The 12,985-nt window shown below is 40.5% G+C and overlaps 2 protein-coding genes across 4 annotated transcripts; both read left to right on the plus strand.

Moving 5' to 3' along the window:
* The first annotated feature begins 3,689 nt into the window (after positions 1–3,689).
* On the plus strand, positions 3,690–7,300 carry rpusd1 (RNA pseudouridine synthase domain containing 1). 3 transcript variants are annotated; one of them, XM_079746292.1, is made up of 6 exons: positions 3,690–3,829; positions 4,508–4,739; positions 5,102–5,225; positions 5,486–5,588; positions 5,861–5,962; positions 6,362–7,300. In XM_079746292.1, exons 2-6 carry the CDS (start codon positions 4,546–4,548, stop codon positions 6,760–6,762), a joined length of 924 nt encoding a protein of 307 aa, XP_079602418.1. In that variant the 5' UTR covers positions 3,690–3,829; positions 4,508–4,545; the 3' UTR covers positions 6,763–7,300. The 3 variants fall into 3 exon arrangements, with proteins under 3 accessions (XP_079602418.1, XP_079602420.1, XP_079602419.1); XM_079746294.1 differs by having other exon boundaries at positions 4,508–4,658; XM_079746293.1 differs by having other exon boundaries at positions 3,695–3,829; positions 4,465–4,739.
* Positions 7,301–7,694: 394 nt separating this feature from the next.
* Positions 7,695–12,593, plus strand: slc25a17 (solute carrier family 25 member 17). The gene is made up of 9 exons (XM_079745833.1): positions 7,695–7,849; positions 8,004–8,064; positions 8,168–8,234; positions 8,370–8,521; positions 9,081–9,197; positions 9,664–9,812; positions 10,491–10,586; positions 10,964–11,049; positions 12,017–12,593. The coding sequence occupies exons 1-9, from the start codon at positions 7,775–7,777 to the stop codon at positions 12,168–12,170; spliced, it is 957 nt and encodes a 318-aa protein (XP_079601959.1). The 5' UTR covers positions 7,695–7,774; the 3' UTR covers positions 12,171–12,593.
* Positions 12,594–12,985: the final 392 nt, after the last annotated feature.

Genomic DNA, 12,985 nt, shown 5'->3' on the forward strand with positions numbered 1-12,985 from the left:
ACACACACACACACACACACACACACACACACACACACACACACACACACACACGGGGAATGTGTAAGGAGCTAACGTAACCTGCTCTATTCACCAAATCACTTCACAAAGACCATCTGGGGTTAAACATCGCTACTCATTGACACATACACACACACACACACACACACACACACACACACACACACACACACACACACACACACACACACACAAGCAGGTCAGGGACATACTATGTGTGTTTGTATGGGTGAAAGTGAGTGCATGTGTGTGTGTGTGTGTGTGTTAGTGTGTGTGTCTCTCGCTTTATCTGTTTGTATATTTTAATTTTGAGTGTGAATGAGAAATAGGGGTTGATAAGTATTTTTCCTCATTTCATGAAGAGTATATCTATCCATTCATCCATTTGCCGTCTATTTGTCTATCTGTCTGTCCGTCTCCCTGTATGTCTGTCCGTCCGTCTATCTATCAAATCTTACCTGCTTATTTTTTTTATCTTACATTGGTAGAAGTCTGCCTCCTTGTGGCTGTATTGTAAAACTATTCTTAAACATCAGTGAAGGCTGTTAAAATAGTATTCAAGTGTATTTAGGTGTAATTGTGTTGTCTGTATTTGTTACTTGAGTGTCTATCTTGCCATGTGTTTTTGAGTGTGTGGGTTAAAAATCTGCTAAAGGGCAGTGCTACACAAGATAATGTTATTTCTACAATACTGGGACATTCCAAACTAATAATAAGCAGTTGAATTGTTTAATATGTCTCCATTTATATAGACAAGCATTTAAGAAACATCTTTGATAGAAAGAATATGAGGATATGGTTTTATAACATTTCTTATTTAATATTATCATACGTTGTACTGGTCCTCAGCCTGCCAATCCATCTGGATGAACATGAGGATTGCCATGGCGAGGAATGTTATTATTATGTTGAACAAATGAAACACAAATAAATTCAGTCAGGGTGATGACAGTCGCTCAAACAACACACACGAGGTGTAAAGTGGGGGCATGTGTGTGCGTGCGCATGTGCACGTCCCACTCGTGTGCTTATGCCTGTGTTCTCTCTGCTTTCACAGAACACATCCCAAAACATCTGTCCCCTGCCACCCGATTGTCTGTCCACCTGTCCAGTCCGTCGTCATCATCATCATCCTCATCATCATCATCATCATCTCAGACTCAGTTGTGGTCGTCCAGGGTTAGTGAGCCGGGTGTGGCGTTGCCTTGCAGGGTGTGGTTGGCCATGGCTTGGTCCAGCAGGGCTCGCTGGGCCAGGGAGGGCAGGTAGAGGAAGGCATACAGCAGCGCCAGCAGCAGCAGCGCTAGCAGCAGAGGGAGCCCCCAGTCCGACGTCATGATGGGCTCATCACAGCGTGCCTGCAGGAAGGACTTGTTCTGCATGGTGCGGGGGGAGACGGGGACCACGACCACACACACAAAATGCCTACACCTTCCTGCGGGGGAACACAACTGCACAAACAAGCAAGAGAGAGAGAGAGAGAGAGAGAGAGAGAGAGAGAGAGAGAGAGAGAGAGAGAGAGAGAGAGAGAGAGACAGAGACAGAGACAGAGACAGAGAGGAGAGAAGAATAAAGGAGAGATATAAAACCAGAACCAGTGACAAGGAGAGAGTCATAAACGGTGAAAAAGTGGAGGAATGCTCAATGGAGAACTAAAATGTACATAGAAACATTCCACTCATACACAAATAAACTCTAGAATGGTTGCTATTTTAACTGACTTGTTGATTATTTACAGAAAAAGACTTGAGTGTAATTGCTTCAAAAAAAGTGGATAGGTAATGGCTTTAAGAGCACTAAATTGAGTATATTCTATTTTTTAAATGAGGCAAACGCCAAAACAAAAACACGTCTGCCTTATTACCGACTCTCCCAGACGTGGACAGAATGAAACGACGGGTCTCTCCTCCCAGGGAGTCTCCGGTTTGTAGCAGGATTTCCCGTGCTGGATCTGGTGGTTCAATATTTCAATCTGGAAAGTTCTAAAGAGCACGGGGCGTCCGGCAGACAAGAGCTTTCGCTGCAGACACACGGCTTAGACTCAATCCACAAGGAATATGACAATAAAATCCATCCACATCCACCGAAAGGTTTTCAGTTTAAAGAACTCAAAATAAAGAAACATGAATTGTTTTTTGAAGAAGTTAACAGACTTCATCAAGTCATCACTCTTCTGTTTCTTTCTTCTGTGAATTTCTTGACCCGATCTCTGATATCCAAAACACAAAGACATCTGACCAAAACACACTGGTGTGTTTGGTTATGTGAGTGTGTTTGTGTGTGTGTGTGTGTGTGTGTGTGTGTTTGTGTGTTTGTGTGTTTGTGTGTGTGTGTGTGTGTGTGTGTGTTTGTGTGTGTGTGTGTGTGTATGTGTGTTAAAACAATGGAGTGCTCAAATGTTATGCAACAATCGCCAGTCAATCTCTGTGGCCAATCCCACCACTAACACCTGCTTTTAAAACTCAGGCATGCACAATAACTCTATTTCTCTCTCCCTCTCTCCCTCCACATTGCTCCATCATCAGTAAGTAATTGTAGGTATGTGTGTGTGTGTGTGTGTGTGTGTATGTGTGTGTGTGTGTGTGTGTGTGTGTGTGTGTCTGTCTGTGTGTCTGTGTGTTTGTGTGTGTGTAAAGTTGGGACCCAGAATGGATTAAAAACCTATGATTTGTTATATAATGTTTGTTGAGTTTATCATCTTTCAGAGAAACAGAATATTTATTCGAAAAGTGAGATTATAATCACTGGCTACTTTGCCCAAGGACACATGGCTTTAGCTTCAATATGTCAAGGGGATTACACTATATATATATATACACATACTATATGCATTATATACTATATATATACTACATATTGTGTAGTATATATACACATATATACTTTATATATATATGCTGTAAAATACTCATCTTTATTTAATACTAATGTTTATTTAATAATTATTTTGTATAATTCTTATTTGTTGTGTATTTTGTTATGAGATAATTACATGCATGTCGTTATAACTAGAATACTAACTTGATATGGTCGTGATAACGAATTCATTCAATTATCTCAGGATAACGGACTGGTTGCCTATACAATTTCACCTGCAACCTCAATTAGTCCCTCCGAAATCGACAAACATTTATTTTACAATTGTCTCTAACTGACAGACAATGAATCGTCAATTTCGTGTGCAATTTCTAAATGTGAATGTGTTTATCGATAAACGGGCTCCTCTTCACATCTATTGAACATCTGCTATGGTCAAATGCGTCCCCGTTCGCAAGCAGCTTCTCTCCCTTAACTGCAGTTTTCACAGGTTAATAAAAAGCAATGGCCGTATAATAGATGATTAATCTGGCATAAATAGTCTACAGCAAAATGGTTTATCGTCCCGAGAAAAGTAACTTGGTTTTCTCGTGATTATATCACGACAAGATGGGTTTAAATAATATCATATAAAATATAATTATTAGAATCAAATATATTATACCATTATATCATATCAAATAAATGATATCCAATATAGTAAATTGTAAAATATTATATTTATTATATAATATTTTATCATTGAATAGGGGGGGAAGAAACCAAGCAGGGGGCTTGGTTTCTCCAGAGAATGATTTGGTTTCTCCTGGGTTTAGCGGAAGTGCCTTCCATTGCGACTTCCGGGTAAACATGCACGCACATCCGATCCAGCCAGTGCACAGCAGAAGAAAATGATTACCACAGTTGATACATAACTTCATGGATTCTGTCTGTGAAGGGTTATTTCAGTGATGCGATCATAGTTGAGCAACAAATTTGCTTGCTTATTCAGGTAGCTATTTCTGTTGTTTATGTGAATGGTCCCTTACCTAAATTTCGTTGAGATTGAACTTCCTTCTTTAGTCCATGTTAGAATCTTTTTTAACATTAACACGGTTTTGTAAGAATAATAACAATAGGTTTCATAACGTGGTGCAATGAATCTTAAAAATATCTTTATCAAAAGCTATGGCACTTCTTGCTTCCTTGTTACTCCTATTCCTCTGTCGACCTGTACTACATGTTGTTTAGGCGTTTTTGTATGGAAGATGCTCGACCATAAATTAGGGCTATTTTCAGTTAATCTTATTGGGCCCTCCACTTTTAACCATGATAGTATAGTAAAATGTAATTCCAGAATCGGCCGACACAAGATCACAAATTTAATCTCAAGGAAAGGAATTGTTTTGTCAACATGCATGTTTCTTTCTCTCTTACCCATCAAAGATGCATACAGGTGTTTACATTATGTTTTTACCTTATTTTTGCTTCTATATTTCTACTTCTTCTACTTCTGTATATAGAGATATATTGTTTGTAGTAGTGTTCTTAATTTAATGGTTTGATCTCCTCATTGTTATTATCCTGTACTTTCCGCTGTGACACCCGAATCTCCCTTCTGGGATTAATAAAGCACATCTCATTTAGGTGGAGATGTCGACTTAACAACCAGCCGTCCTCTCTCTCCCAGGGGAAGCCCTCTGGGGGATAAATATACCGGGGGTGAAGATGACAGCAGCAACAGAGGCTGCTAGCCTTGAGAACCTGCGTGTGCTATACCAGAGCGATGACTTCATCGTGGTGGACAAGCACTGGGACCTTCGCATTGACAGCAAGATGTGGTACGAGAAGAACACGGTGCAGGCACAGCTCAGACACCGCTTCCCCCTGCTGGCTGACCCTGATACATACTACGGATTCAGGTGGGGAGTAGAAAATGTGAAAAAACACAGATATAAGATATTTTAATCTTGGGGATTGTGCGACAGAAAAATTCACCGTTTATTTGATTAGCAATAGACAAGTGAAATCAGTATTTATTTAGATAGATTTGGACTGGGTGTATCGTTATCTGTTTTAATTTATTTAGTGTGCTAGAAAGAACGAGAGGTCTCCACAATGTGAGCCAGTTTGGTAAGCCTCTTTGGTTTTCAGGAAATAACTGATGGTGGAGTATTATAACGTAACATCTTGATGACAGCCTCTACCACATTGTCAGATAGGGGCCTTATCCCTTTGGATCCTAACCCCCCTCGTGTGTCTGTGTGTGGGGGGTGGGTCTCAGGTTCTGCCACCAGTTGGACTTCTCCACCAGTGGGGCACTGTGTGTGGCGCTGAACAAGGCAGCAGCTGGACAGGCCTACCGCTGCTTCAAAGACCGTACCGCCACCAAGGCCTACATTGCGCTGGTGGGGACACACACATTTAGTACACAAACACACACACACACACACACGTGCACACTTAAAATAAAATAATACACAAGCTGTACAAGCACACATGTACAAAAATGCACACAACAATGTAAATACTGTGCACACAGAAAGCACATAGATACACAGAGAAACACACTAAACAGCTACAAATTGATCGTTATCTTCATTTCCAGTAATATATACATCTATCTCAGGGATAATTGAGGAACTGTTTGTGTATGTGTGTCTTCCAGCTGCGTGGCTGGGTGGAGGAGGAGAACAGGACCATCGAATTCTCCATCGGCAAGACATCCACAGAGGGCAAGGCACACATGATGTGCATCGAAGGAAGAGATGGTAAGCTGTTAACACCCTCACTTCCTGATCTGTGTTTGTTTTTAACACAAACACATGTGAATATGTGTGTTTGGTTGATTGGGAGAATAATGGACTCCCAGTCTGAAATGGTGCTCATGTCAATACCCTATGCTCATCCTACTTGTAGACATCCGTGATCAAGCTGCCTTTACCCCTAATAGCTAATTTATGACTTGAATCTGTATTCACCTAGTAACCCTTGAAATAAGCCCCTGCTAAATTACTCACTAGTTCGAGCCTATGCGTCCCAGGTTGTGAGAACCCCAAGGCGTGCCAGACGCAGCTCAGTGTGTTGGAGTACGGGACCTACGACGGAGAACCCGCCACCAAAGTGCTTCTCGAGCCTCTCACCGGTACATACTGACACACGGCTAAATCTGTTAATATATTAGAAGCTTATATACTGAATAAAACAAATCAATGGCTTTGGGCCATTTGTGGGCATGGCAATAAAGACACAGAAAATAAATTAAAAGATTAAAATATTGCAAATATTGTTTATAACATTTACCGATGCACAAACGTACCCTAGCCATGAGAGTTTGGGCTGACACAAGTGGAGATCAATAGTAGACAACACTTCTGAGAGTAGGAAAGGCTGGTGCTACTACTACTACTACTTCTACTAAGGAAAACATGAGATGTTTCTCAGAGAGATTATACTCTGAGGGATTTGACTCAAACACTTGACATGGCAGTTGTTATGGTTCTATTAAGTTATTTTTACCTCTACCCCCTCCTTGTCCTTTCAGGCCGGACCCATCAGCTGAGGGTCCACTGCAGCGCGGTAGGCCATCCCATCGTGGGGGACTTCACCTACAGCTTGGGGGTGGACGACGCCCCCTACCGTATGATGTTGCATGCACACCTCCTCCGCCTTCCGCTGGAGCCCCACACCCTGCAAGTGACCGCAGGAGACCCCTTCCTGCCCTATGTCGACCCCAAGTGGCTCCCACAACGCACCCTCCGGACAGCAGAGGTCGCTGTGGAGTCCCTGCTGGACAGCGTCGCTGCGAAGGAGGAGCAGCTAGAGAAGGAGAAGAAATGGAAGAAGGCAGAGGAGGAGAGGAGAAAGGGGAAGAAGAAGAAGGCCGAGAGTGAGGAACAGAAGAGGCTGTGTCAGGACTGGCTGAGTGAATGGGGCGGTGAATGAGTGTTACTGAGAAGTGAATTATATTACCTGTTTTTTTTTTTATTATTGATCATATTGACTGAAACTTTGCATTGGGTATCTTACTAAGCATCTGTATGTATGTATGCAATGATATGCTTTAACTTTGATGTTCAATATCTGAATACATGTTATTTATATATTTTCATTTGAGTCATTTGGGCATGAAAATTAGTATTCGAAATATCTCTATTTTGGCTAAAGTTATTCATATAACAGAATGTAAGTAATGGAAGTTATGAAATGTTTTTGCTTAGAAGGGAATCGGTTGATGTTTAATGCAGGACAATTGCTATATTTGTGAGATATTCCGTTATATAAGCTCCACCTAACCAACTCTAATGTATTTGGCTGGTTTGAAATGCTTGGCATGAAGTAACGTCTTCGATCTCTTCTGATAAAATTATAATTGGAATTGTGCTTTTGACACAAACATTCGATGTGCTATTGCTAGCCAAAAAGCTCACAACTATTTACCTACCAGTATGTGTATTCAGGGTAATCAATTGTATCTGAATAAATGTCCTTGGATTTGATTAAACTACCTCTTAACCTGGTCTAAAAATAAAGAAAAATAAATGGCAAATTAATATTTAGAATATATTATTGGTATAGTATAGGTCGAGGTATTGTCGATCGTAAAGGGTCTTGCGTAAAGGTGAGTTACCTGGCAAAATACACAAACAGGACCAATGTACAAACAATTTCAAGCCAATTTGATGTTACAGCTAGAAACATAACATCTACAGTCTTGAAATAAAGATAACAAACCATATGGTTTATTGTGTTACGACTTGCGTCAAAAATATTGACTTATTGTAGACCAATCACATTGCGCGACTCGATGAAACCGCTTCTGATTGGCTGTTACGTTTAACAGGAAGGACTTTACAAACACCACTGTCAAACTAACTTGTTGGGTGACATGTGTTTTTAGAAACGGCGGATCAATTGTATTTTCCTCAAATAGACAATCACGCAAAGATACCGTAGAATGACTACCGGAGATTTCAGATTCACTGAGGTTTTCTCGTATGAAAGTTTGGTCCATGCTGTATCAGGAGCAGTCGTAAGTTAGGCTACAGTACAAGAGATGACATTATTGTCGTTAAAGTAATGACATTAAGCAGGCGTATATGCCAAGATGTTTTCAATGTGTTAATTACTTAAGGCAGGGTGCTGACGTTATTGTGTTCTTTCATGTATTTGACATCATATTTCAGGGGAGTGTGACTGCAATGACCGTATTCTTCCCGCTTGACACGGCGAGATTAAGACTCCAAGGTAAACTAATGGTGACTCACTAATTATTAACAGGATATTAATAGGTTAATAGCAGTAGTAGATTTCATTGTCGTATAATATTCCAACTTTCAACCTCCGTTAGTGGACGAAAACAGGAAGGCAAGGTCAACTCCTGCCATTCTTTCCGAGATTGTAAAAGAAGAGGGCCTGTGAGTAAACATGATGACGTCAGTTTATTTGCGCAACACTACCCTCAATCACTACTAATTATGCCTTTCAATAGAAAACGTCCCCATCACTGATCACATCCTTAAAGGGTGCCTGCTCTCTGCCTGCTGTCCTAGATTGGCACCCTACAGAGGCTGGTTCCCTGTTATCTGCAGCCTGTGCTGCTCCAACTTTGTCTACTTCTACTGCTTTCACGGACTGAAGGCCAGCTGGCTTAGGGGACAGAAGTCGGCCCCGGGAACTGATCTGATCTTTGGCATTGCTGCAGGTAAAGCTACGTTATGAATTTGCTATACATTTCAAACAGATAAGTGCGATTGTAAAGGGAATCATCCACTAATGGTGGATAAGCATAACAATTTGATGGGCCATGGGATGCATAGAGAGAGGTTGTCATGTCCTCGCTGGCACAGCTTGTGTTGGGGCTGGATAGTCTATTGGTTAGGGTGTTTGTCTCCCTGCCAGAAAGTTCTGGGTTCAATCCCCATCTAATAATAATAAATATTATAATAACTAAATAATATAATAATATCCCCATCTACCTGAGGGCATCCTTGAACAGGCTTCATAACCCCCTAATTATTGCCAAAAACTCATCGTAAATTCCTTTGGATAAAAGTGTCCGCTAACTGACTAAATAGTAAAAAGTAGTGTTACTGTAATATTTAAGAAGTAATTCATAGAAGACAGTAGTTCTATCAGCATTGCCGCAGGGGCAGTTATCATAGTAATTGTTTATCAGTTTAATTTCCATAAGCCAGTCTTGTGGTTTGTGTTGAGCTGAGTTGCCACTGTAGTGTAGTGAATGTGTTTCCCTCACTCTCCAGGGATCATCAACGTGCTGGTCACCACTCCCCTGTGGGTGGTCAACACCAGGTTGAAGCTTCAGGGCGCCAATTTCCGCAACGAAGACATCCGGCCCACCAGCTATTCTGGCATTCTGGGTAAATGTTTAAGTTCACCAACATTCCTTCATGAAAGAGAGATACAATGGGACATACTAAAATAGTATGTCCCATTGTATCTCTCTTTCATGATTGGTCACCTGAATACGTGGCGACACTATTACAATACCTAATTCTAAGCTAATAGTAATTTCCATATGCAAGCAAAAACCCTTCCACACACAAACCACCTGTTTCTCTGGGGCTCCTATATAAAGTATGAAAACAATTGGAGAATTGTCCTCCTGCGTCACTTTCGAATCGTAAAATGCCTCAGATATTATTTATATTGGCAATTAAGTTCTTATATATGAGAAACATTGTGCTAATGATCTAAGTCTCTGTAAAAAAAAAATCGTGTTTTTTTTTATTTGCCACATTTCTGTATTTAAATATATAACCGCGATAATGGGTGGATCGGATTTCCTATAGAAATATCAAATTCAACCCCCTTCCCCCTCTCCAGATGCCTTTGTGCAGATCTCCAGTAAGGAGGGTGTGGGCGCGCTATGGAACGGCACCTTCCCTTCCCTGCTGCTGGTGCTCAACCCTGCCATCCAGTTCATGATCTATGAGGGCCTCAAGAGGCAGCTGAGCCGGGGCGTCCACACAGAGGTAATGGGAGAGTGGAGGGAGTGTTGGATGGAGGCGCTGGTGGTGAAGGGGAGGGGGTCATGTGGGTGAGAGGATCAGACGTGTTTCATCTCCAATTTGACAACGATTTGGATTCGGGTCCGAGTCACAGTGGTTCAAAGCCAAGAAAAGCCAAGCCCTGTCTATTGGACAGGAAAATCCAAGGTTAACTGAATAAAGTGCTTTCAGACCAAATATGTATATTGTTGACTAAGCTTCTTGACTTTTATGCATCATTGATCTAACGTGCGACAGAACCCCCTTTCATATGTTTTATTTCAGTAAATAATTAATTCTAAATTGTCTGTAGAAAATCAACACTGATGACTTTGTTAAAGTTGAGGAATGAAAAATAAATAACAGTGGAAAGAAAACACTTTGATTCAGTTTGAATGTTTAAAATGGTTACCCTGTCTTTCATTTTTATTATGTCTTTGCTAAACATTAAATGGAAAGGGGAAGGAGTAAAATGACTTCCTTCTTTCTTGATGAGTGAACTGCTGCTATGTTGGATACCCTGTGTAATCTTGCTCATATGCGGGTCATGTGACCTTAATACTCTAATCGCAGACGCATGTGGTCAGCTAAACTCTAAACCAAATCTGTCAGGAAGTTAATCGTTCTCACCAGTTTTTTTTCCTCCCTTTCTTTGTTCACAAGCTTACGTCCGTTGAGGTCTTCCTGATCGGTGCCATCGCAAAAGCAATCGCCACCACTGCCACATACCCACTACAGACCATCCAGTCCATCCTCAGGGTCTGTCTGTCTGTCTGTCTGTCTGTCTGTCTGTCTGTCTGTCTGTCTGTCTGTCTGTCTGTCTGTCTGTCTGTCTGTCTGTCTGTCTGTCTGTCTGTCTGTCTGTCTGTCTGTCTGTCTGTCTGTCTGTCTGTCTGTCTGTCTGTCTGTCTGTCTGTCTGTCTGTCTGTCTGTCTGTCTGTCTGTCTGTCTGTCTGTCTGTCTGTCTGTCTGTCTGTCTGTGTGTGTGTGTGTGTGTGTGTGTGTGTGTGTGTGTGTGTGTGTGTGTGTTGGAAATATCAATGTGTTTCGAGACCTATATGTTGATTACAATTTGTCAGAATCCATATCTAGGACTTAACATTGTTTTGTTGTATCCATTGTGTGTTTTGTTGTAGTTCGGTCAACTGCAAGAGTCAACCGACAAGTCCCGAATACTGAGCAGTTTGATGGTCATCAAACGTCTGCTGGTCAACAGAGTGAGGTAAAGTATCTTACGCTCTCTCCACCGCACACATTGGGTGGTGTGTGAACAACAAATATAGTTTTGGTCTGGTCTTCATCTGGTGTCCGGATGATTTATTTTCTTCTTTCTTTTTACATATTCGTTATAAATATATATTTCACTCCCTGGTTATAGTTATGTTGTAAGGAATTGTTACTCTTTAACGAAATATTCTTATTCTAGGGTTTGATATTGATAAAAAAATGTTGCTTGAGTTTGTTTATGTGACGTTATGACATTACATTTGAATGGCATTGCCACTTATAACATACCTTTAACTTAGAAACTTACATTTCATGAGTCGACTACCCAAACAGCTGTAGATAATGTTATGTGGGGAATACAATCATGGGACATCCCAGCACTGGTAGCCTGGGTCAAAAAAAGAATACAAAAAATTACTTTATGAGCATGTTGAACATAATAATAACTGTAATAACGTTACGTAACACATTAGTGTTTCCTACAGAATTAGCTTTTACTGAAAAGAAAGTGTTTTTGTTGGAAAGATATTCGATATTCACGATCTGAATTATAGAGATGTAACCCGGTCAACTAAAGACTTGATCACTGAAATTAGTCCATGTGCCTAGCAGTCTACCTGCCCAGGATACGGTCTGGCAATAGCGCTCCTGTATAGCGCCATTGTTTGTTCATTTTCTACACAAAAGGTGAATTGCAAAGTACCCCTCAGTAACTGATAGCCCAACCAAAATGCAATTTAACTGTTTCCCTGAATTAAACGTTTCTGAATCTTCCCAATGGGTTAACATCGCTGTTTGAACCTGTTACCCATAAACTCTACAACATTAAAAAGCAGGTGAATTAGGAAATATTATTAATTTGTTTGCAACCTCCCCACTAAATGCTACTAAATGCTACTACACTTGAATATTAATATCTAAAATAAGACAACTTGTGATTTTCATGCACACTTTCTTCGCAGGAAGTATGGCGCGCTTGGTCTGTTCAAAGGGCTGGAGGCCAAACTGTTGCAGACGGTGCTGACTGCCGCCCTCATGTTCCTCCTTTATGAGAAGATAGCCAGCAACACCTTCAAAGTTATGGGACTAAACAAGGCCACCCACGGCAAGCGATAGCCATCTTGGATCATCTTGAAACACTCTCCTCCACTGACCATGATATAATTTGTGTTTTTTTGGGGTTTCGTTGTTGCATATCCCCTGCGAGACTTGTATAGTAAATACATATATTATACATATTATGTCAGTGTAAGATACTGAAAGGGATGGATGTTTATAATTTTAATGCTAAATCGTTGTGAAATCTGTGTCCAAGGCCTCAATATGTGGGCCATGGATGTTTTGCTATGCCACACTGAATGATAACCAGAGCAAGACTCTTTTACTATGAAACAGGGGCGTCTATACTATCATATGTTGGTGTACATTAATTTGTGATGTTTAAAATATTTGTCAGCAATATGCTATTTTTTTTTTTTTAAATTAAAACATGAAAAAAAGGCCCATTTGTCATACCAGCTATAATTATTTTATATTCATAAGGTTCTAGTAAGGGACTTGCAATTTCTGAGTGAGGATGGGTTTTCTATTATTAAATGTTGTCTGGTTAGATTATTTTAATGCTGTTCATTCTACATAGCTAAGGCATTAACTTAAAGGTTTGAACATTAATGGTAGGTTGTTCTTGGCTAAGGTTGCAGTTGCTAGGAGAGGACATCATGTTAGTTAGCTGCTTGATTTGAAAATACATTTATTTTTTCGTTAAATTTGTACTTTATTTGCAGCTAAAAAGATAAAGATATTTTTCCATTACTATAATACCGTTTAACAAATTTCTTCAAAATATTTCTTTACATACCGGTATAGATATATCAAAAGTGACAAGCACGTGGTCATGTCAAGACCTTTTGCACAAACGGGCACATCCGCGA

This window comes from Pollachius pollachius (assembly GCF_949987615.1).
Source record: "Pollachius pollachius genome assembly, chromosome: 11".
NCBI classification, from domain to species: Eukaryota; Metazoa; Chordata; class Actinopteri; order Gadiformes; family Gadidae; genus Pollachius; species Pollachius pollachius.